General features: G+C 49.2%; 2 protein-coding genes across 2 annotated transcripts in view; one reads left to right on the top strand and one right to left on the bottom strand.

Moving 5' to 3' along the window:
* Smarcd3 (SWI/SNF related, matrix associated, actin dependent regulator of chromatin, subfamily d, member 3) overlaps nucleotides 1–1,041 on the bottom strand; it is a 31,531-nt gene extending 30,490 nt beyond the window's left edge. Inside the window, exon 1 of the mRNA XM_055612631.1 lies at nucleotides 972–1,041. The gene's annotated coding sequence lies outside the window, so the exon portion shown is untranslated. The remainder of the gene's footprint in view (nucleotides 1–971) is intronic.
* Nucleotides 1,042–21,614: 20,573 nt separating this feature from the next.
* Nucleotides 21,615–22,808, top strand: LOC129681078 (glycerol-3-phosphate dehydrogenase 1-like protein). The gene has a single exon (XM_055612977.1). The coding sequence runs from the start codon at nucleotides 21,615–21,617 to the stop codon at nucleotides 22,806–22,808; it is 1,194 nt and encodes a 397-aa protein (XP_055468952.1).
* The last annotated feature ends 2,103 nt before the right edge of the window (nucleotides 22,809–24,911 follow it).

Below are 24,911 nucleotides of genomic sequence, written 5' to 3'. Positions count from 1 at the left end.
GAATGGGAGAGGGTTGTCCAGGAAGGAGGGTAGCAAGTGGAGTTTGGGAAGGTCCCAGGCAGTAGGCAGTAAGGAAAGTGTCAGGTAGGGAGAGAGTGAAAGGATGCCACATAGGGCAAGTGAGAGACCGATGCCAGGAGAAGCAGGTGGGAAATGCGCTAGGCAAGAGGGAGGTGCCAGGCAGTGGGAAGGAGGGTGGTGCCAGACAGGGAAGGGAAGGTGCCAGGCAGCAGGGTCCCAGACAAGGGTGGGGGAGGGTTCACAGGTGAGGGGGGAAGGTACCAAGCAGGGGTGGGAAGAGAGGGTACCAGGTAGGAATGAGGTATCAGAGATGGGACTGGATGGGAATTGGTAGAACGGGTAGGAAAAAGACGTACTACTAGGTTAGGGAGGGTGTCAGGCAGAGGGAATAAAGAGAGTCAGGAAGGTAGGGAACACCAGAAAAGAGCAAGATGACAGCAAGGAAGAAGAAGGATGCCAGATAGGGAGGAAGGGACTGGCCAGGTAAAGGGAGGAGGCCAAAGCAAGGGAAAGCAGGGAAGTGCCAGGTGGGCAGAGGAAGGGGATGCCAGTCAAGGGGATGAGGTGCCAGGTGGAGGGAAGAGGGATGCCAGGCAAAAGGGAAGGATGCCAGGCAGAGGGAGGATCAAGACTGCCAGGTAGAGGGAGGAGGGATGCCAGGTAGAGGGAGGAAGGATGCCAGGCAGCGGGAAGAGGAATGCCAGGCAGAGAGAGGAAAAGGAATGCCAGGCAGGAGGAGGAGGGATGCCAGGCAAGGGGAGGAGGGATGCCAGGGAGCAGAAGGAGGGATGCCAGGCAGGGAAGAGAAGGGATGCCAGGCAGAGGGAGGAGGGGGATGCCAGCAGAGGCGAGACAGCACTGCCAGCAGGGAAGGCGGGGGCGCTGGCGCAGCGCGGCTGGGCGGCGTGTTCGCCTAGGGCCGTGGGGGCCGTGCGGTGCGGGTCGCTCACCTGCTCCCTCGGGACCCCGGCCCGGAGCGCGGCTGCCCGCCCTCCGCTCCACGCTCTGCTCGACTTGGCGCCTGCGCCGCTGCAGCCTGGAGCGGGGGAGGCGCAGGGAGCGTCTGCAAAGAGCTAGGCACTTAATAGTGAGTTAGGGATCGGAGCAAGAAGCTTTGCCCCATCCATCCGTGCGTCTGGTGTTCAGCACTGAGCCCTGAGGCGGAGCCCTTGCTAGACCCAGACCCACCTGTGGTGAACTTCAAGCCTGTGTACAGATATCTTTGAAAATGCACCTGCTCACATAGTAGGAACATCGTAAGTGCTGCAGATGTTAGCTACCAAGGAAATTCTCTCCCCTACGGTAGCGTTCTGTGCACACAGTGGGAGAAAGGTTTTGTATCTTTGCAGCTCTCAGGACCCACTTGAGATCTCTGGTGTAGCTTGGCTAGTTGACACAGACCTTAAGAAGGGCTTTTGGAAGGTAGGGCTAGCCAAACCTGGCTCCAGTCACCTCTGAGGTCTTCCCAGAGTTCCACCTCCAAAAACCAGACCCCAACTAGTAGAGTATCCGACACTCTGACCTGTAGAGCAAATAGGTTCAAAAAGCTGAGCAAAGGCCAGCGTGTGTGGGAAGAAGCCTGTGAGAAGGAATCACAGACCACAGAGAGTAAGCCTGCTAGATACCTGGGAGCAGAGGACAGTGCCTTCCTCCAACCCTCAAGGATGTAGCAGACAGCAGGGAGCTGTGGAAGACGCTGAGGTCAAGGCCCTGCCCTGCTCCCTCAGGTTTTCCTCTGGAGAGGCCTGGCTGCTCCACTCACATGGTGGACACTTCCGCCTGGCTGTGCTGTCCCTGGCATCCATGGGTCTCACAGGCATGAGCAGAGCTTTCCCTATCTTCCTTTCTGTCTCCTTATTTTATATTGTCCTAAAACTTTAATCATGAAAAAAAGACATAATCAAAAATTTAACATTTTTCATAGGTTTACTTTTATTTGAAATTATGTGCACATGTGAACAGGTGACAGCAAAGGTTAAAAAGGTGTTGGCTCCCCTGGAGCTGGGATTTGGGATTATAGGCAGTTCTGGGCTGCCTAACAAAGGTCCTGGGAAATAAACTCTGCAGGAGCAGTACATGACTTAGCTGCTGCTTAACACCTCTCCACACCCCCTTCCCTTTACGTAGCCCATTCTGGCCTCAGTCTTACTATGTGGGAGAGGATGCACTTGAACTCCTGATCCTCCCGCATCTACCTGAGATCACAGTGCAGGAGGCCCCTAGCCCTCTGGTCCTTGTCTACAGGCCGGGACACCCCTTTTCTGTCCTCCTACTCAGAGCTAGTAGGGAAGAAACCCAAGGACCTCGGGTCTGGGTAAGATGATGGAGAATGAGTCTGGCACCCTGGCATTTCTCAGTCTGGTTAGAGGGAACGATGTCAGAAACGTCAGCGAGATTACCACAGTGCTTACAGTCTTGACTGTAACTCACTCTTCCTGTCTCTCTGCCACTCTGGACAGGGACTCTGTAATGATACCAGGAGGTATGTCAGCCTGGGCTTCCCGGCCACACCCAACACCTGACATGGAATAAGAGGCAGGTTCAGGAAGTCAGGGCCAGCTCCACACCCTGAGATGCCTGTACAGGGTGAGGCAGCTTAGGGGGGGACCAGGCTGATGTTGGACTAGGCTACAATTGGGGTAAAATTGTACCCCCAAATGCTGCATTTGTAGTAAGGATTTGGAAACAATTGAATTTTACCAACACATAACATATCGTGTCAACTGAGTGACAGGCATAAATAGGTGCCTGGAAAAAAAATCACTTAATCTCACTTAATCCTTTTTTTTTTTTCCTTTTTTTTTTTTTTTTTCCTTTTCTTTTTGAGACAGGGTTTCTCTTTGTAGCCTTGGCTGTCCAACTCACTTTGTAGACCAGGCTGGCCTCGAACTCACAGAGATTCGCCTGCCCCTGCCTCTCTGGCTGCTGGGATTACAGGCGTGCACCACCCCGCCTGGCATTTAGTGCTTTCTAATGACATACCAGTAAGAAGATATATTGATCTAGAAGGTTCGCAGCTACAAGTCAAGGAAAAAAGGAAATGCCAGCATCTGTGAGTGTTAGCATGTGCAAGCAGGCACATGTGACTCATGTGCTGCATATGTGTGTGTCATATATAGTCTGAACGGATGCAAAGCACTCCTCCAGAAAGATGAAAAGAGAAGGCCACAGTTTCTCATAATCTTTTAGATATATGTTATTTATTTGTCTGTGTGTGTGCATGTGCGTCTGCGCGCACGCTTGCACATCCATGCTATCATGTATATGCAGGAGTCAGAAAACAACTTTTGTGAATCAGTTTCTCTCCTTCCACAGTGTCAGTCACAGGGCTCGAACTCAGGTCATCGTGCTAGGCACAGGGACCTTTGACTCTGAGCAATCTTGTTCCTTCCTTCTTTCCTTCCTTCCTTCCTTCCTTCCTTCCTTCCTTCCTTCCTTCCTTCCTTATTTTCTTCTTTCCTTCCTTCCTTCCTGCCTTCCTTTCTTCCTTCCTTCCTTTCTTGGTTCCTTTTTTCCTTCTAAAAAAAAAAAAGCTCCCATGTAGCCCAGGCTGGACTCAGACTTGCTGTGTAACAAAGGGTACCCTTGAACTCCTAACCCTCTTGCCTCCGTATCTGCTGAGTGCTGGGATCATAGGCACACATCACCAAAATTGCTTTTTTGCAGTGCTGGGGATCAAACCCAAGGTCTCGGAGGCAGCGAAGCCAATCCCCAGTCTCCAGCTTTCACTCTGAGCACTGCAGGAACTCAGCACTGCAGTTCTGCAGGCTTCAACAACTGTGTAATGACGTGCACCCCCACTGTGGTGTCCTATGGAGGAGCTTCAGTGACCTGAAGCCCTCTCCCCGCTCCACATATCCATCCCTCTCTCCCATACCCAAGCCCCTGGCAACTGCTAATCTTTCACTTTTCCATAGCCACTGGGTTCTTACAGCACTGTACGCTCCTGGGCTCTTTCAGTGTAAGTTTCAACTTATTTATTTATCTATCTTTCTATCTATTTATTTGTTTTAGCCTGGGATAAGATTCCATTACACACCTACCTCAGTTTGTTTACTTAGTTTCCTGGGCAATTACCATGAAGTCAGCTCAAAGGTCCTGGCTGATTGTCAAAACCCCCTCTGAAGGCATCCAGAGTCACAAGGCTCTCTTTTGGCCTTCTGACCTGTTCCCACCAGAGAGACTCCTCACCAATACCCTGGGAAGGGCCTCCTCTTCTCTTCCATTTATTTAATAGAAGGGTACGGTGTCTTATCAGCACCAATCATTGTTCAGAGTCAGGCATCGAAGTACACTGTGAACAAAACAAACCCAAAGTTTCTGCCCATTTGGAACTTATCAGATGAGAAAGATGGATAAGAGGCAAGAAAAAAAATATGATTTGTCCACTGTGGCCATGCAAGACGGGTTCAGCACTCAAAGCTCAATCCAGGGGATGGGGATAAGGTAACCAAAACTACAGAGGTAGTTTTAAGATCCTTTTGTAAACCTACTACTTTGTAAGCTATCTTTAAAATATAATAATGATAATAATAATAATAATAATAAAGTCAGGAGCAGTGATGCACACCTTTAAAATAGCACTGTGGAGGCAGAGGCAGGCAGATCTGTGAGTCTGAGGTCAGCCTGGTCTCCAGAGCAAGTTCCAGGACAGCCAGGGCAACACAGAGAAACCCTGTCTCAAAACAAAACAGCCAACCAACCGAATATAGATAATACAGAAAGAGGTGGCTTGAACACAGATAGCCTGTATGGGCTGACAGTGCTTTCCCCAGAAGACAAAGGCTATCAAATGAAAATCCTGGTGTCGGGCATGGGACACCTCCCTATAAGTTATTGGTCAGGGAGGTCCCAGAGCATACCTCTCATAACAACAGGCTATTGCTGTTCCTCTTGGCTGCCCACTAGAAATAGACGGTAAGACCCCATTCCTGAGGATACTATACATTTGGATGCAGGACATAGAAAAATCAAGGTTATGGCTTCCATAACGCAGCAGTAAATCCTGAATGCTCCAACACTGACTGCCAGACAAGAAGAAATAAAGGCATGAAGGTTATGGATGCAACCAATGACTTTCTGGTTGGGGTTTTGGCTTGCTACACAGGAAGAAATACACATCTGGTACAGTAAGCCTGGACAAAAGCTGGAAAGGTCCTAGGTCCTAGGAGGAGAACCTGCTGCTGTTCTGCTGAGGGAACACAGGGTCAAACTGCTTTATCGCTATTTATGTTTATGCCCCTGTGTTAACACTGCCCTCAGCCTTAGTCAGAGAAGCTTCTCTCTGCAATGGGCAGCAATCAGTGCAGACGTTCATAACTGATCGGAGAGGTGAGAACAAGCGACTATTGAGTGCTCAGTCCTAAATTCGAGATGTATCCCACTTCTACCCCAGGCTCACGTAACGTTACAGAAGAGAGGGTAGAAAGGGTGTAGAAGCCACAGAAGGAGTGCTGTGAAATGCTGTCTTCTGGACATGACATGGCCATTTCACCCACATGGACTCACTGAAGGTATTGTTACATGCACAAGACAGCAAGAACTGTCAACATCCTCAGCAGGCAGACTGAACTCAGGAAAGGGGGGGACGATGACACATGAGGACATGTTGGGGAGTGCCAGTGGTATGGAAAGGGGTGTTGGAGATGGATAGGATGAAGATGTGTTGTATATGGCATGAAATTGCAAAGGATAAGGGTATTTTTAAACCTCTGTCAATTCGATTCATCACACTCTGAGCTAAAGAAGAAAAAAGTGGGATTACATTAACCAGTTCAGGAGACAGACTCAACGAAATTCAACATCCATTCGAAGGAAGAACACTCAGAAAAAGCATGCCTTTAATCCCACACTTGGGAGGCAAAAGCAGGTGGATCTCTGTGGGTTCGAGGCCAGCCTGGTCTATAAAAGAGAGTTCCAGGGCATCCAGTACTACATAGACACCCCCGCTCCCAAAGAAAGACAACTTCATCGTCTTGATGAGGGCAGCTGACACACAGTGAGCACTTTTCCCTGAGACCAGAGGAAGCATGGATGATGACTGCAGCACCTGGTAGAACAATGCAAGACGGGAAAGGGCATGATAAGGGCCAGAAAGAAGAAACAGAAATGTCCCTGTCTGCCTACGATACTGTCGTGTAGGAAAGCCCAGAAGGTCTGCCAAAGGTTTAATCAGAAACTCAGTAAGGATTTTTTTTTTTTCTAAAGGTAAGGTCTCATGTAGTCAGGCTAGCCCCCAACTCACTATGTACTGAAGGATGATTTTTGAACTCCTCAGTTTTTCTGCCTGCCTTTGCCAAAATCCCAGTGAGTATTTTTGTAGAAATAGAGAAAATTATTCTAAAATGTGTACGGAAAGGCAAAGAAGGGGAATAAATGGCTCAACAGTTAACAGCACTTGTTGCTCTTCAAGAGGACCCAGGTTCAATTCCCAGCCCTACATGGTGGTTCGTAACCACTGTAACTCCAGTTCCAGGGAATCTGATGCCTTCTTCTGGTCTCCATGGGCACTGGGCACATGTATGGTGGACAGACATACATGTAGGCAAAACACCCATACATACAAAATGGAAATAAATCTTAAGAAAAAAGAGAGGCAAGGGATACATTTTTGAGATGAAAGAATAAAGTGTCACCCAGTGAGAAGGCTCAGGTAAAAGTAAGCTTGGTGAGCTGAATTCAATTCCTGGAATCGATGTGAAGGCAGAAGGAGAGAACCAACTCCAAAAAGTTGTCCTCTGACCTCCATGTGCGCGTACGTACACACACACACACACACACACACACACACACACACACACACACACACCTGAGTAATAGTCTCTGGATAGCTCCAAACTGGAAAGGACCCAAGTGTCCTTTAGGAGGAAATTGGCTGAACGGTTGTACTTCCAGGCAGGAGAATATTACTCAGCTGTAAAAAGAAACATTCTATTGATAAACCAAGCTACACAGGGGAATCTCAGGGTAACCGCAAGGTTGTTTCAATCTTTTGAGTTATTGGAAAGTGTGAAAAAAAAAAAAAAGCCAAGTGAGTAAAAAGAAAAGTTACATGTTGCATGATTCCATTTATATAACATTTTTGAGATGGCAAAATTATAGAGATGGAAAACAGGTTAGTGGTTGCCAGGAGTTAAGAGGGGATGGTGAGGGAGGAAGGCAGGAGAAATCCTGGGGGAGGGGAGAAGCCTGTCTGCACGCTTGAGCTAGGCCGACAATGGCTCCCGAAGCCCCGCTCATATCCCAATGCCCAGAACCTGTGCCATCTAATTTGGAAAGGCCTCTGACTTGTTACTAAGCTCGACTCTGAAGAAAAGAGGAGCCGGGCTTACCTGGATGAGCCCTAAATGCCATCTTAAGTGTCCTTCTAGAGTGAGCAGAGGGCAGGGGACCCGATTCCGTGGGTACCGCTCTTGCTTCACAAGTGTGGGGACCTGAGTCCCCATATTAAAAAAAAAAAAAAAAAAAAAAAAAAAGATAAAGAGTTGGAGAATTGGCTTGACAGTTAAGAGTCCTTCTGTATAATCGTAAATACTAGAGTCTGGAGCCCAGCACTAACATACCAAACCATGAATCCCGTACACGCCTGCAACCTCGGCTCCTCAGTGACAGACACAGGAGGATGGCTGGGGCTTGCTGGCTTTCTGTCTAGGCGGAAGATGATAGAGGAGGACATCTAACACCTTCTTTGGCCTCCATATCAGCACACACACACACACACACACACACATATACACAATTCCAAAGATAAGAGGTAAATATTAATAAAGCATAAAAGGAAGGGGAGGATTCTCTCTCTTTCTCTTTTTTAGACAGAGTCTCATCCTATAGCTTTTGGAACTTGCTGTGTAGACCAACCTGGCCTCAGATTCACTGATATTTGCCAAGGCATGCGCCAGCACACTGCACTTAAGAGGGAAGATTCTAATATGGGTTAGGGGAGGGCTAGCAGGGCTCATCTCTAGGGGATCGAGCTGTGTCTATGGAAACCACAGGAAGATGTCAGAGTTCCTGGCACTGGGGATGTGGGTGCTAGAAACCGAACTTCTTTTGCTCCTGACCAGTGACAAATCTCTCTCTCTTCTCTCTCTCTCCTTTTTAAAACAACTTCCTGTGTACCCCAGGCCAACTTCAAGCTCACTAGCTAGCCCAGGCTGGCCTTGAACTCCTTGATCCTCCTGCCTCAACCTCCCCAAGCACTGAGATTACAGATGAGCACCATCACAGTCTGGCTAGGTATTTTTAAAATAGGGAGACTGGGCTGGGACGATGGCTCAATGGGTACAGCACTTCCATGTAAGTGTGAGGACCTGAGTTTGAATCCCAGACCCCACCTATAGGTGGGTATATCAGCATTTATAACCTGAGTTATAGATATAAACAGACAGACAGACAGATATATAGACAGAGTTATAACCTGAGTGCTCCAACAGCAAGATGAGATGTAGAGACAGGAGAACCCCCATGTGGAGGTCAGAGGACAAGTCACTGGAGTCTGTTCTTTCCCTCCAGCATGTGGATTCTGGTGAGTGAACTCAGGTTGACAGGCTTAGCAGCAATCACCTTTAGCTGCTGGGCTCTTCTGACACCTTTGCCCCTAGTCTTGCTCTGCTCCTCTCACTACCGCTGACAGGCCTCTCCCTTCTTCACATTTGGCCCAGAACTGCTCTGTCAATACAAGCTCTGATCTGGCCCCCTCCTCTTTTAAGCCCTTGCTATAACTCTCCATCAAAACTATCTGGCTCACACCTGTGATCACAGCACTCAGGGAGGCAAAGGTGGGTGGATCTCTGTGAGTTCAAGGCCAGCCTGGTCTACAAATCCAGCCCAGGACAGCCTAGGCTGCACATAGAAACTCCTGTTTCAAAAACAAACAAACAAAAAACCAACTTACCAACCAACCAACCAACCAACCAACCAACCAGACAAACAGAAACATCTGGCTACGGCCTGCCTCACTGGCGCTGTCTCCAATGTCCAGAGTGTGTCCTTCCACTGTCTCCTCACAAGCGCTCTCACCTGTCTCCCATCCTTGCATTGTGGGTGATGACACTGAGAACATCAGGACAGATGGCTTTTCCAAAGTCTCTCAGGGGACATCATCCCAGTCCTCAGAACAGCTGGCCACCTCCCTCACCACTTCACTTCTTACTTTTAAAATACGATTTTATTTTTATTGTTTTTAATGATGTGTATGCCAGAGACACCGGAGTCCCCGAAGCTGGAGTTGCAAACATGGACACCTGGGAAATGAACTCAGGTGTGTGCTTTTAACTGCTGAGCCAGATCTCCGGCTCCTCTCCCCGACTCCCACTCGACTCTTTGGCTTTCTGGGTCCTTAGACTCCTAGAGGAAGTCCTGGGTGTATAAGCACAGGAAGGGCAACGAGGCAGAGAGGGATGAGGAAGGGCCTTAGGTGAGGCGTGGGTGGAGATAGGCAACCACGATAGTGTGAGGTCCTAACGTCAATGGGGGACTGAAGGGCATGGAGAGAGGATGTGCTATAGAAGCCAAGTAGGGGGGTCAGGGACCGCGATAGGACATACCCAGCAGAGATCACAAGGGCATGTGGCCATGACCAAGGTCACTATATGTTCCCAGATCCACCTTCCGGGTTTTCCACCTCCCGCTGATGCTGTCATTGACCAAATACAATTAGAAGCCAGAAAACATGAGTGGCCAAGGCAAGATGGGAGCTGCAGGTGTCAGCACACAGCAGAAGGCCCGGGTTTGAACTCTGGGGGGACAGTGAGAGAGTATGGCCCTTGCTTTGAGGAACAAACACCATGTCCCCCCCCAGCCTTTGGACCACTGTGAATCATTTCCCTAGTCCTTCCTACAGTGAGGACTGACATTAGTGACCAGCGTTGCCATGGAGAAGTTATTGGGAGAAACTGGACTCAGACGCTCCCCATGCGGCAAAGCTAGCGTTCTCAGCTGGCTGCTGTCCACCCAGCCTGGTCTCCACACTCTTCTGTCAGTGTTCAAAGTTTGGCTTTACCTCTCAGGGCAGCAAAGGTCTTCATGTCCTCCAGCCGTTGATGGTTCTGTCATTTAGGAGCTACCACATTTTCACCCTGGCCGTCGTTATTGGAAAAGGAGAACACCAATGGGTCTACCAACCCTTATTCGGCATCAGAAATCATTCCTCTGAAACCGAGGGCCCAGCAACCTGCCAGTCCAAGGAACATCTAAGCAGTGACTGTGCCAGCTGCAGGAAAAGCCTGAACGGGAGACCTGCCAATCAGATGAGGCCCAGAGCATGCCCACTCTATAGAATCATTAAGCTACTTCATGCACGTCCTTGGGTTTGATTTCCAGCACTGAATGAGCCAGGCACGGCAGGGCACACCTGTAATCTCAACACTCAGGAAGCGGAGACAGAAGTTCATGCCACCCTTAACTGCTCTGGGGAAGCCCAGACCAGCCTGAGCTACATGACATTCTGTCACAAGAAAAAAGGAAAAAATAGTAAATGTGTATATTTTACTCGCACCATCACACATAAAAAAAAAAAAAAATGGAAACATTCATCACAGCTACACCTGTCATATGGACTAAAATCAAGAAGGCAGGGCAACGAGCGTGCCAATGGAGGGAGAGCGAGGACCGTCCTGCTCGCTGCTGGTGGGAACCAGGACCTGGCCAGCATCAAAGTCCGGCAACCCCTCAGCAGGCGCCCGCCACCTGCTCATGGCCCAGCATCCCAGTATCTAGCAAGACACCTCAGGGAATGAGCCTTCAAAGCTCTGTGGAAACCCCGCCTGGGAAGGCCCCCAGGCACGCGGAGCACACTGGAGAGCTGTCCTGAGTTCCTGGGTGGGAACCGTGCCCTCTGTCATTCCTAAAGGGCTCCTCTGGAGTGCCTGTGTTTTTACGGAGATGACTTAGCTCGCCAGAAAGCTCTGACAAAAGGAGGAGTCTGAGGCTGCGCCTTCAGCCTGCCTGGCTGTCGCTGCCTTCCAGAAAAGGGGCTGGAGACCAAGCTCCTGAGCCAGGACATTCTGGAGCTTCCAGGCCCTGGGGGAGAACTTGCACAGAAGGAGGGTGCCAGCCCCTCCCCTGCCCCAGGCCTCTCCCCCAGGATATCCATCCGTATCCGTCTTGGCTTGTTTGTTGAGTGGAGTCAGTGTCTTGCAATGTAGCTCAAGTTAGCCTTACACTCCACACCTTTCTGTCAAAAATGAGGTTGTCAGTTTCAGCTTACCCTTGTGTAAGCAGAGCACTTCCCTGGGTTCTGGAAGTCATACTCACAAACCAGCCACGGGGGCAGAAGTGAGGAGGGGTGACTTGGAGCTGACCAGGCCGAGCTGAGACGGAAGTGACAGGCTGGGACTTCAGTTAGCATCTGAAGTAGGACAGTCTAGTGGAACTGACCCCTCAAACTGCAACCTCTGCCACTGTGTCCTGGTGGAAAGTATGTATTAGTGTGTTGCTCTCTGTTGCTGTGGTAAAACATTCTGACCAGAAGCAAGTGGGAGGAGGAAAGGGCTTATTTCAGCTTATGCTTTTCAGTCCATCCTGGAAAGAAATGAGGGCGGGAACTTCAGGGCGGAGCCTGGGGGCAAGAACTGATGCTGAGGCCATGGAGGAACGGATGCTCACTGGCCTCTCTTCCCTCCTCGCTCAACTTGCTTTCTTCTACCATCCGGGATCCCTGACTCGGGATGGCACTGCCCGAAGTGGCCCTTCTGCATCATTCATCAATCAAGAAGCCACCCCAGAGGTCCACATAACTGGGGTTCCTATTCTCAGATCACTCTGCCTTGGGTCAAGTTGACAGAAGTCTAACCAGGACACAGTGTCTATTGAGTGCAGCCGAAGGATCTCAGAAGCTGCTCAGGGGTGGAGAAGGGTCCAGCTGACCTGGTCACAGAAGCTATAGCAGCCTTCTAGGGAGCAGCAGTGTGCTTTCAGCCCAGACATCCCTGAGCGAGAGAGAGGATGACACTGGCATGCTGAGCCGGGGACACTGTTCTACAGCACAACATTGACTGACCATTGGCACAGGGGCCCACACAAGAGGCTGTATTTTCTAGGAAAGTGCCCCTCTGGCCCACCAGACAGAGCCCAGGGTTCTGGGGGAGGGGAAGCAAGCATTCACGGGATGGTCATTTGGAAAAATGCTGAATGAGGCGTTCTCACCCCCAGCCTCAACCCTCCAGCTGCTAGATGGGTGTTTCTGGCCTCCTCGTTTCAAATCTCTAACATTTCTCTTGGACTTAATCTCAGAGCAATGGAATGAGTGTCTCCTAGGGATACCCTGTCCATTGAACAGACTGGGAGCCCTGCTTGGGGAGGGGAAGCAGCTAAGTTCTCTGGCCGTCGTCCTAAGGTCTCTCAGTAGACTGCAAGTGTAAGACCAGTGGATTTCATGGGTGTGAACTCATTGCCATGTGCATTTTCCCATCATGAATTCTTTGGTTGGAGAGGATGTGTGAGTTACCATGACAACATATAGGGCACTCTGAAAAATCTTCGGATGGTGGTGCTGGCAGAAGGAGAGCGAGGGTGCCTTCCTGAAGAAGCGGTGCAGTCGCCATCACCCTCCCCCTGGGTGGCTGGCTAGTCCCTCCCCTTGTAGAAGGTGCAACATCAGGACTTGAGCGCTAACCTCTGCTCACCTGAAGCAACCTGAGAACTTTCCGCTGTAAGGCTCAGTGAAGGCTCAGTGAAGGCTCAGTGACAGAGGAAAGAGACCGAGTGACAGTCGCAGGACAAAACTGTGATTTCTCGAGCCTGACTACCAGCTTCAGAGACCATCCCTTGCAGATAGCGCCTCCGAGGAAACTGACCTAGCATCCAGGCGTTTCCTTAGGACGCCTCCATCCACACGCCGTTCTCCTCAGACTTGCTGTCTGCAAAGATTCTAACAGCGATCTGCTGACCACTACTCACCAGGGTAGAGCCACACCCCAAGCCGGCTCGTCTCCAAAGCAAACTATCCCAGTTGAGGCAGTTTTCGGGGAGTCCTCTGTGGGCATGCAACTCCAGGCAGCGATTTTATGTTGTGAAGCAGCTGGGTTTGGTCCTCCGTTGACTAGGAACCCCTCAAGAAGACAGGCTGTGAGCTGAGGAAGAGGAGAAATCGCCAGCGTCTGAACCACGAACCCAGATGTATTTGTGCCTTTTAGACAAGTGTATTTGTCCTCACGTGCTGTCTTGACTGCTGCCGTGCAAACTGTACCAACTCCGGAGACCGAGAGACTCCCTGCATGATGTGCGGTCCTGTCCTACCTGAAACCCAACGGATCCTCTGTTCTTTATCGGGTCTGGGCTCAGATTTCCCCATACATTTAGCCTTTCCTAGGCTCATCATTATTACGTGACCGTGTTTTCATCTGGTTCCACTTTTCCTTTCTTCTAAATAAACTGCCCTACACTCCCCTTCAATGCTGATATGTTTGTGAAAATTCTGGGTTTTTGTTTTATTGTTGTTGTTTTGTTTTTTTAACTCCATGGACATTGTGGCACCAGTCTGTAAACTTAGTCCTGAGGCAGAGGCAGGAGGATTACCCAAGTGTAAGAGAGTCTGCACTATGATGAGATTTTTATCTTGACTTTTAAAATTTATTAATTAGTTTTGCTACAGGTTCTCACCATGTAGCCCCAGTGGACCTAGAGCTTGCTCTGTAGACCAGGCTGGCCCTGAACTCACAGACCCGAGTGTGCCGGAATTGAAGGCACCTGCCACATATCTGTCTTTTTTCATTTGTGTATTTTCATTTCTAATTTGCAGCCTTTTATTTTTGCAGCCATGTGTTTCCTCTCCTTTGCCTGGTATTAATATCCCTTTGACTCTGGCTTTGGCGGCTGTGGATGGGGGGGGGGACAGGGTGTGGCTTCCACTATGCTTATTCTACTTAGAGGTCAGGCAGGACTTCTTATCTTTCTTCCTGATTTAAAAGTTCTCTCCCTGGTACATCTACACAATGGAGTATTACTCAGCAATGAAAAACAAGGAAATCATGAAATTTGCAGGTAAATGGTGGGACCTGGAAAGGATGAGTGAGCTGTCCCAGAAGCAGAAAGACAGACACAGTATGTACTCACTCATATAGACATATAATATAGGATAAACCTACTAAAATCTGCACACCTAAAGAAACTAATCAAGAGGGAGGACCCTGACTAAAATGCTCAATCCCATCCCGAAAGGCAAAGAGGATGGACATCAGAAGAATAAGAAAACAGGAAACAAGCTAGGATGCTGTCACAGACGGCTTCTGAAAGGTTCTGCCCTGCAGACTATCAAAGCAGATGCTGAGACTTATGGCCAACTGTTGGGCAGAGTGCAGGGAATCTTATGTAAGAGGTGGGAAATAGTAAGATCTGGAGAGGACAGGAACCCCACAAGGAGAGCAACAGAACCAGAAAATTTGAACACAGGGGTCTTCCCAGAGACTCATACTCCAACCAGGTACTATGCATGGAGATAACCTAGAACCCCTGCACAGATGTAGCCCATGGCGGTTTAGTGTCCAAGTGGGTTCCATAGTAATGGGAAGAGGGACCGCCTCTTTGATCACCTCCCCCTAAGGGGGGAGCAGCCTTACCAGGCCACAACAATGCAGCCACTCCTGATGAGAACTGATAGACTAAGATCAGAAGGAAGGAGAGGAGGACCTCCCCTATCAGTGGACTTGGAGAGGGGCATGAGTGAAGAAGGGAGAGGAAGGATGGGATCGGGAGGGGAGGAAGGAGGGTCTTATGAAGGAATACAAAGTGAATGAAGTATAACTAATAAAAGTTTAAATAAATAAATAATTTTTTAAAAAGTTCTCTCTCACTTTCTGTTAGTGTGTAACTATGTGTGAGTTGAGTGTGTGTATGCGTGTGTGTGTGTGTGTGTGTGTGTGTGTGTGTGTGTGTGTATAGTCAGGGAACAAGGGGGAGGGTGTTGTTTTTGTGTGTGTGTGGCCATGGATGTTCAAGTACTGGCTCTGTAGACCAGGCAGGCTTTGACCTCACAGAGATCTGCCTGTCTCTGCCTCGTGATAGTTGGGATTAAAGGCGTGCAGCACCACCAATTGGCCAGAGGACAGCCTTTGGGAGTTGGTTCTCTCCTTCCGCTGTGTGGCTCCCATGGACTGAACTCAGGTTATCAGGCTTGGCAGCAAGTTTCTGTACCTGCTGAACCATCCCGTTGGCCTATATTTCTCTTTTCCAACATTAAAATAAAAAGGATTTATTTCTTTTGGAGATGAGGAGGTGGCTCAGTAGTTGAGAGCACCGGTTGATCTTCCAGAGAACGCAGGTTCAACTTACAGCACCCACATGGTGGCTCACAACCATCTGTAACTCTATATTCGGGGGTTCCAATGCCCCCTTTCCACTTTCACAAACACCAGGTGTGCAAGGGCTACACAGACATACATATAGACAAAACATCTACGTTAAAAATGCTAAAAATAAATTTTTTTGTAAGACTTGTTTGTTGCTACTTTATTTCTGAGTGTTACCTGCAAGCAAGCAATGCCCAAGGAGGCCAGAAAAGGCTCCTCTAGAACACAGCTGACTGGGAGCTGCCTTGTGGGTGCTGGCAGCAGAGCCTGGGTGGTCCACAGGGAACAGTAAGTGCTCTTAATTTCTGAGACACCTCTCCATGCCTTATTCTTGAACATCGTTATTTTAACTTGTGTCTTTTTTTATTTTCTTTCTTCCTTTTTCTATGTAGGGTCTGGCTGTAGAATCAAGGGTGGCCTTGAACTCACTATGCGGCCAAATTCCTGGGAGCTTGTGACTTTGCCGGCTCAGGATTTGAGGGCTGGGATTACATGTGTTCACTGTCTGCTCTTCACCGCAGGGAAAGCCTTCCCTGACAGACTCCCTTTGTTTACTTTGCATACTTTGTAAACTTTGTATACTTTGCAGGAAAGTGTCGGGGCCCCTGCTGAGGAGCTCCACCAGCCAGCTTCAAGTTTTGCCTCTAGGCTCCCCCTACATCTTTCCCTGGGTACCCCCTCTTCAGCTCCCCTGGGTACCATCCCCTGTGGATCCTGAAAAGGGCGCTCAGATCTTCAGGCTGTGTTGCTGGCCTATCTGCACCTCCAGACAACAATACCTTAGGGTTCCAGAGCAGCTGACGCTCAATCGCCACAGCCCTAGGACCTGAGATCAGGTGCCTGGAGAAACTGAGAAACTGAAGCCAAAGAGAAAGCAGCAGCACCTCAGTTATGGCTGCTGCTGACAGGGAATCCAGAGAGAGGGAGGCCTGTTCAATAGAGCTAGTCTGTGAGCTCTGGTGCCATCTTTGTGGCAACAATGCATAAGCCAGCAATTCCTCCGAGGCCGGCAGCTTTACATGGTCTGACATTCCAGTCAGAACAAGAAACCTGACCCCTTAGTATAAGTTCATGGTTCAGTGAAAGAAAGTTGTTTAGTTTAGAGTTCCAGCCTGTGTAAAAACTCCCTTAGGGCAGGGGTTAACAGCCCTTCCCCAACATTTCTCTGTCAAACTGGCAGTTCCAGCCTCAAACTGTCACAAAGGTCACCTCCAGCCTCTCCGTGGGACTATTGCCGCCAGATTTATGCTAATTTTAGGTGAAAAGGCTGAACAAAACCCCACCAATCCCTAAGCTTTCCTCAAGCTCAGGACTTGAAATCCCACCAATCCTCACCCTGGAACTCTCTGCCCTAGAAAGCTATGCCCTTAAAAAAAAAAAAAAAACTCTATATAAAGGCTGTGTTTGCCCAGTTCTCTGCTGTCTTCACTTGGGAGAAGAGGCAGCCACTTCTGGATGTATCCCTCCTCTCCTGGATTCAACCCTTTAAGAAATCTCTTTTAAGAAATTCACTGCCTGATGTGACTCTCTCATCGGAAGAAGCAAAGGAAAAGAGAAGAAAGAAGAAGGGAAGGAGGACTGGAGCTTAGCTTGCTAGGCTCCTCAGCCCATCAGGGGTTGGGGTAACCCTCCCCTGAGAGCCGAAACCTCTGTGCTGAGGCCTCCTCTCAGACCTGGATGGTTCCTGGGCCTCCGTGTCACAGGATACTCTTTCCTTGGGACACTACCCCACCTCAGAGCTAGGATACCTTCCCAGCCTCTGAGTTATGGGTTTCCTTGACACCTTCCCACCCAATCAGAAAGGCCAGCACTCACCACTACACCCAGCTAAGCAATTCATTTAAAAATGTGTCTAGATCACCTAGGAGTCTATTGCTATTTTCTGCTCTTCCTTTGGTTTTGTGTAAGCAAGTCTTGTTTTTAGTATGTCTAGTATTTTTTTTGTAACAGTTTTATTGAAAGATAATTGAGACACACTAAATTGAAAATATTTAAAATATGTAAATTGATGACTTTTACCATCATCATAATCAAGATGGAGAATGAATATATCCATCATCATGTACGTTTCCTTGTCTTTTAGTAATTTATGAATTTCCTATCCCGTCATCTCTAGGTAACCACTGAATTATCATTAAACTGAATTTTCTAGAAGGCAGAGCACCTGGTATCACTCTTCGTTTTGCTTCTTTCCGGGGGCATTATTTTGGAAGTTACTGTATAATTGAATGTATCAATAGCTTGTTTGTTTTTTTTTTATTGCTGATAAATACTATGTATCTGCCTTTGATGAAAATTTGAGTTACTTCCAGTTTAAAACTATTTTAAAAGTGTCCCTGAGCTACTCTATTTGTCTATTTGTAGAACCTCGTCTCCCTGTTGTTTGTACAAATGCTTGGATGAGAAATAGGTGAATCCTATGAGAGGTACATGTTCTTGTTTGAACCTAAAATGTTCTCAGAAGTCTCCTACAGTAAGAGTTTCATTGGCAGGTAATAGGCTCTGGGGACATGACTGGATCATAATGTGATGCCTGAATCACAAGGCCCCAAAAGACCACCACCAGGAGTCAAGTCCGTTGCAAAACACATGAGGATCTTTTTATTACTAGCTACAGCTTGGGCTCACACACACTCACTTGCCGAATCAGTGCTCGGGTTGGTTGGATGATTTAAAGATTCCAGTCCCTCCCCAGCATGCCCAGAGCAAGAGGATTCCTGCCTGGCAAGCATCTATTGGTCCAAACACAAAAGGGATGTTGCATTTCTAATTGATTGGCTATAGGAAGGTCCCCAAACTATTAGTGGTCTGGCTTCCCTTCCTAGGGGGGAGGGGCCAGTTTCCTAGCAACTGTATCTCTAGTGCACAGGAAAGAATGCAATAAGGCTAATTCTTCCCCTCAGGACATTAAGGCTAGTTCTTCCCCAAAGGTGGCTAGACATATCTCCACTTGGCTGGCCTTAGTTCAGGCTTTAAACTTTAAAATAATAGACACTGATTTTTAATCCTTTGGTCTCTCAATAAGGGCTCTGAACTTATCAGGGGAACGAAACCATTTATGACTTCATAGTTGAGTGAGGTAGGACCTAGTTGGAGGAGGCAGGTCACTGGAGACTATGCCTTTAAAGGGTGTATCTTGGCCCTGGCCCCCTCCTCTCTGTGTCTGCCTCCTGGTGGTCATGAGGTGAGCAGTTTCCTTCCACCAAGCCCTCCCACCGCGATGACTCACCAAGAAACAGCTATAACAGAGCCTTCTGACCACGATTAAGTTTCTGAAACTGTGAGCCAAAAGAATTTTTGCCTCCTTTTGAGTTATCTCAGTCATTTTGTCACATGAGGCAAGTGGCTTACAGAGTATGTGTTTTCACCTTTCCATGAACTACCGAGCTCTTGTTCCCTGTCATCAGTAGTGTGTGAGGGTCCCCTCTGCTCTGCAGCTCTGCCAAGGGTCGCTGGAGTCAATCTTATCTTGGCTGTTTCTCTAGATGTGCCGTGATAACTTGTTTAAATTTTGTTTTCATCTTTCTTAGTGACCGGAAATGCCGAACATCTTTTTATAGGTATCTGGGCAGGTGTCTATCCTGATGTTTTATTCACTACCTCCCTCTTTAAGACTGTGTCTGGTAGTGTTCTGGGCACTGTATTTGAAAAAGAGGCTGCGGGTGATACTATGTCCTAGTGTTACAGTGGCAGACAAATGGAACATGGCCAAGTCATCTTGGCCTGGTTAAACATGGGCTTCAGGCTTTGTGCAGGCTGCTGCTCTGTGCTGGGCTTACCCCAGTCTCACAGCTTACTAGCTGGAAGCCAGTGCTAGTTAGAGGGTTCTTTCTTTCTTTTTTTAATCTCATCGTGTGTGTGTGTGTGTGTGTGTGTGTGTGTGTGTGTGCAATCATGACACCTGTGTGAGGTCAGAGGACACCCTGTGAGAACTGGCTCTCATCCCACGGTGTAGATCCTGGAGATGCGGTTCAGGTTCCCAGACTTGGTGGCAAGTGCCCTTAACACACTAAACGTCTCACGCTGAAGCTGTCTTTATCACTGTGAGAATACACCTGAGAAAACAAGAAAGTAACGGCTTATTTTGGCTCACGGATTCAGAGGCGTCCTTTCCATGGTCCGTTAGCTTCTTCGCTTTGGGCAGGTCCTTGAAGCGATTGGGAACATGGTGAGAAGCAGCTCACTTGCTGGAGGACAGGAAACGGAAAGAATACTCACTGTCAGGTCCCCCTGCCACACACTTTGTTCTGTTTATGTCCCCACCCTACAGGATGGTCCCAAGTACATTCACGGCCGGGGTTCTTCCTCGATTAATCCTCCCCAGAAATGCCCTGACCCAGAGAGCTTCACTAATCTCCTGGGTGATTCTCCATCCAATCAGGTCAAAGGTCAAAATCATCCACCACAAATCGTGGAGGTTCACATTCTTTCTGCCCGGTTCTCTCACACTTTAAGACCGCTGAAATGCGCTAGACAGTGGTGGCATACACCTTTAGTCCGAACACTCAGGAGACAGAGGCAGGAGATTTCTGAGTTCAGAGTGAGTTCCAGGACAGCCATGGCTACACTGAAAAACCTTATCTCGGGGTGGGGGGAGGGGGAGGGAAAGACTGCTGAAGTGGAGCCATTAAATGCAGCTTTCTGTTTGGTTGCTTTTCCCTCTTCCCAAAAGGCCAAGGAGACTGAGGCAGTACCATCTCGGGTTGAGGACACAGCTAGAACCTTCCCCTCAGCTCCAGAATCTCAAGGATATCTAGGCGGCTCCCATAAATCTGCGGGGTTTCCTGTCCCTAAACTCCAGAGTGTGTCTGCCTCCAGCAGGCAGGGGTGTGGTCTGAGGTGAGTCTTGTTCATGTCTGGGGTGGTCCTCACTCTTCAGTCAGAGAGGCGAGTGGGGAAGGGAGGGGCACGGGTAAGCTGCTGGGAGAAGGGAAACCGAGGGACATTACCACCCGCCCCTGCAGCCTCGAGCCTGCGGATTCGGCCTCGCTCCTCAAAATGCCTTGCTCAGGCTCATGCGCCCCCCTAGTGGCCCCTGAGGGAGAGACGCTAGCAGCAGGCATCAATCTGGGCTGATTAGTAATTCTGGGATGGACCCTGTGTCTTTATATTTTGTTTGTTTTAATTTTAACCCCCCCCCCCCAGGGCTAGAGAATGAACCCAGGGCCTCGCAGATGCTAAGTAAGTGTCCTGCTGCCAGCTAATATTCTTAACCCTTAAAAAAATGACTGTGAATGAAGAGATAGGTCCGTTGATAAAGTGCTTTCCAGGCAAGCATGAGGACCTGAGTTTGCATCCCACATCAAAAGCCCCTTTTGATCCCATCACCGGGGAGGTGGAGACAGAAGGCCGTGGGGCATGCTGACCAGCCAGTCTAGCCTCATCAGCGAGCTCCAGATCTATTGACAGAGCCTGTCTTCTAAAAATAAGGTGGAAATCAACTGAGGAAGGAACCTAATGACAACCTCTGGCCTCCACACACATGCACACACTGTCTCCTAAAGGTAAAGGCTCTAGCTTGCTATGTAAACCAGGCTGGCCTCAACTTCACAGAGATCCATCTGTCCTTGCCTCCTGGGAGCTGGGACTAAAGACTTGCATCACCATCCGTTCTTTTTACAATCTATACCTGGTCAGGGCTGGGGATGTGGCTCAGCCGATAGAGTGCTTGCCCAGCATTCGTGAAGCTCTGGGGTTCCCCAGAACCGTGTATACCAGGTATGGTGCTGTATGCTTACAAATACAGTGCTCCCACGGTGAACATAGGACTATTGGAAGTTCAAGGTTATCCTCCACTACATAGAAAGTTCAAGGCTAGCCTGGAAAACAGGAGAGCCTGCCTCAAAACAAATGCATCTATAAACATATTGCTGTCATAATCATGCTTTTAAAAAATCACATGTTTTCTCAATTTCATCAAATATGCAACACTTAAACATCAAGTACCCTTGTAAATGTCTTTTTACTTGGTTTATTTATTTGTTCATTTACTTATTTTGAGACATGTATCCCTGATTGGCTTCAACTTCTATTTGGAGCTGAGGCTGACCTTGAACTTCTGTCCCTCCTGCCTCTCTCCCCACTGCTGGGATCACAAGCATTCACTACCGCACCCAGCTGAGGCAGTACTGGGGCTAGAGCCCAGGACCTCAAGCACAACCCAAGCACTCTACCAGCTGAGCTGCATTCAGCCTTCCTTTTTTAAATCTTCATTTATCTTATTTGTTTTCAGATAGTCTCACTCTGCAACTCAAGCTGTCCTTGAACTTGAGTCAGTTCTCTGAACTTCCGTGTGCTGGAATTACAGGCATGAACTACCACCCTCGGGTCGTAAATGTCCTTTTTGTGCAGGTTGGGAGGCAGGGTGCCTGCAGGCTAGACCGTGCAGTTTGTGATCAGCAGTCAGCTAGGAAGACACCGTGTGCACCGCAGGATGCCAGCCTAGAAGTGGTGGCCAAGCCCCTGAAGGTGTCCATCCTGGGCTCAGGGAACTGGGGATCAGTCATTTCAAAAATCATTGGGAGCAATGTGAAGAACGAAAAGAAGTTCGCCTCCACAGTCAAGATGTGGGTATTTGAAGAAACGGTCAATGGGAGGAAGCTGACGGAGATCATCAACAGTGACCATGAAAATGTAAAGTACCTGCCTGGACACAGGCTGCCGGAGAATGTGGTGGCCACGCCGAGCCTCAGCCAGGCTGTGCAGGACGCCGACCTGCTGGTGTTTGCCTCCCCCAACCAGTTCATTCGAACAGTCTGTGATGAGATTGCTGGCATCGTGCCCAAGAAGGCCCTGGGCCTGTCCCTCATCAAGGGCATAGAGGAGGGCCCTGAGGGCCTGAAGCTGATCTCCGACATCATCCGAGAGAAGGTGGAGATAGACGTCAGTGTGCTGATGGGGGCCAACATAGCCAACGAGGTGGCCGAAGAGCAGTTCTGCGAGACTACCATCGGCAGCAAGGTGTTCCAGAACGGCCTTCTCTTCAAAGAGCTGCTGGAGACCCCCAAATTCCGAGTCACCGTGGTGAAAGAGGCAGAGGTAGTGGAGCTGTGTGGGGCTCTAAAGAACGTCGTCTCCCTGGGGGCCGGCTTCTGCGACAGCATCTGTTGCGGAGACAGCACCAAGGCTGCTGTCATCCGCCTGGGCCTCATGGAGATAATTGCCTTCGCCAGAGCTTTCTGCAAGGACCAGGTGTCCACAGCCACGTTCCTGGAGAGCTGTGGGGTGGCTGACCTCGTCAGCTCCTGCTACGGGGGGCGGAACCGCAGGGTAGCTGAAGCCTTCGCCAGGACAGGAAAGAGTATTCAACAGTTGGAGAAGGAGTTGCTGAACGGACAGAAGGTACAAGGGCCGCGCACCTCCGCTCAGACGTACCACATCCTCAAGAAGAAGGGGCTCCTGCACAAGTTCCCATTGTTCACAGCGATCTATCAGATCTGCCACGAGGGCAGGCCTGTCGGAGAGCTGCTATCCTGTCTGCAGAACCATCCAGAGTACAGGTGAAGGGAACAGGGCACGCGGGTAGAGCTCTACCTCCGCCATCTTAGGATCCCGCGGAAACCAGGATGCGACCGTGAGACATTTGCCTGGTTTTCTCCCATCTTGGACACATGTGAATTATTATGAGACAGCTCCTTGGCTGATGTACTGGAGAACAACTACACATACACAATGAATGTGAATGAAAAAAAACGAAAAAAAAAAAAAAACAAAGCAAAGGGAAAAAAAAAACCCAGCTAGATTGGGAGGTGTTTCTTGTGTCTGTGTGTGTGCATGTGTGTCAGTGTGAGTGGGGAAGCATAGGGGTCCTTTCGGGTGGAATATGTGTTTACACATTGCATAGGTATTGCATGAAGAATTCATGCTGTGTGTGCACGCGCATGCGTGTGTGAGGGAACTAGGTCATCAGGTGGTGCTCCCCATGCCTTGCTGGCTGTCCTGCTCTAACAGTGACATGTTCCTCTGTGGGGAAGGACACCCTCCCTGAATGCCCCTGTGTGATATCACAGCAGTCCATACCCAGCAATGGAGTCATTCCTTCTTCCATGTTTGATTTTGTTGGGTGGCTTCACTGGTTAGTTTTTGTCACAAAGTAGTTTACCTGGGAAGGAGGGGACCTCAGTTGAGGAACTGCCACCGTCAGAGTGGCCTGGGGGCATGTCTGAGGGCATTGATGATTGATGATCTTGATTGATGGTTGGTGTGGGAGGGTCCAGATCACTGTGGATGGTACTATCCTGGGGCACGTAGTTCCGGCTGGTTTAAGAAAGCAGACTCAGCAAGCCATGAGGAGGACCAAGCAGTGTCCCGCCACGCTTTCTGCCTCTGCTCCTGCCGGAGTTCCTGCCATGACTTCCCACAGTGACACAAAAGCCAAATAAACCTTTTCATCCATTATTTGGTTTTGATCAGTGTTTTATCACAGCCACAGAAAGGAAACTAGGACAGAAACTGGTACCAGACATGGACTATTGCTGTGACAGACCTGACCACGTGTTTTGGGGAGGATTGTGGAAGCATTTGGAGCTTTGGACTAGGAAAACCCATTGAGTGCTCAGAGCCCGGAAAACAATGCTGAGGGCAGTACAGACGATGGAGGCCTGGCCTGTGATGGCTCAGAGGGAAGCAAAGAATCCATTGGGCTGTTAGTGGAGATTTTGACTTAAGAGGCTACCGTGTGTCACACCTGTACCACTCCCCTTACCCCTGGGGCAGGTGGGAGAGCTGGGCCCCTGAGGTCAGGAGAGCAGGAGAGCTGGCCCTACCCCTCACTGGCTGCAGTACTTCTGAGAGCAGGCTGGGCACCTCCATTGGGCACAGTAGAGCTGACCCCGGTGGTGAAGGCAAGGGTGAGCTGGCCCTGCCTCCTTGCTGGCTGTGGCACTGGGTGAGCTAGCCAGAACAGTGCTGGAGAGAGGGATTGGGATGCATGATGTAAAATTCACAAAGAATCAATAGAAAGTTTAAATAATAATCTGTGGTTTGCCAGGTGGTGGTGGCCCATGCCTTTAATCCCAACACTCTGGAGGCAGAGGCAGGCAGATCTCTGAGTTCTAGGCCAGCCTGGTGTACAGAGTGAGTTTCAGGACAGCCAGGGCTACACAGAAGAATCCTGTTTCGAAAAAAGCCAAAACAAAAAAGAATCTGTGGTTCTGGTCAGCTTTGGCTGAAGAGTCAGCTGTGGTTGACCAGAGAGCAGCAGCACTGGGTGAACTTTTGTGTGACTGGGACAATCAGTGCTGGTTAGCTGGGGCTGAGAACTCGGCTTTGATGAAGAAGAGACAAGTATCATCGGGGTAAAAATCTGAGACATGTTCTCAGGGTCAGCACACAGAGGCTGTGGTCCAGAGGGGCCTAAGGCTTCGTCTCCAGCTTGTTGCTGAATTTGGTGACATAGAAGGGTCTCCCACGTTACTGGCTTTGAAGGTGTGAAGGGATCTCGGAGAGCAGCTGAGGCTTGGCACCGTATCGTGGTGTTGGAATCTCTGCAAAGAGGCCAAGAGGCCACTAGTAAAGGTGAAGCCTCAGTTGTGGTGAAGAGATCAGAGTCCTTGAGGAGACCAGGAGAGGCCATTGGCGATCACTTCACTGACTCATCTATACCCT

This window comes from Psammomys obesus, unplaced genomic scaffold (assembly GCF_907164565.1).
Source record: "Psammomys obesus unplaced genomic scaffold, mPsaObe1.curated_primary_1811, whole genome shotgun sequence".
In the NCBI taxonomy this organism is placed as follows: domain Eukaryota; kingdom Metazoa; phylum Chordata; class Mammalia; order Rodentia; family Muridae; genus Psammomys; species Psammomys obesus.
The sequence above is the reverse complement of the archived record's forward strand: the minus strand, read 5'-3'. Positions and strand labels throughout refer to the sequence as shown.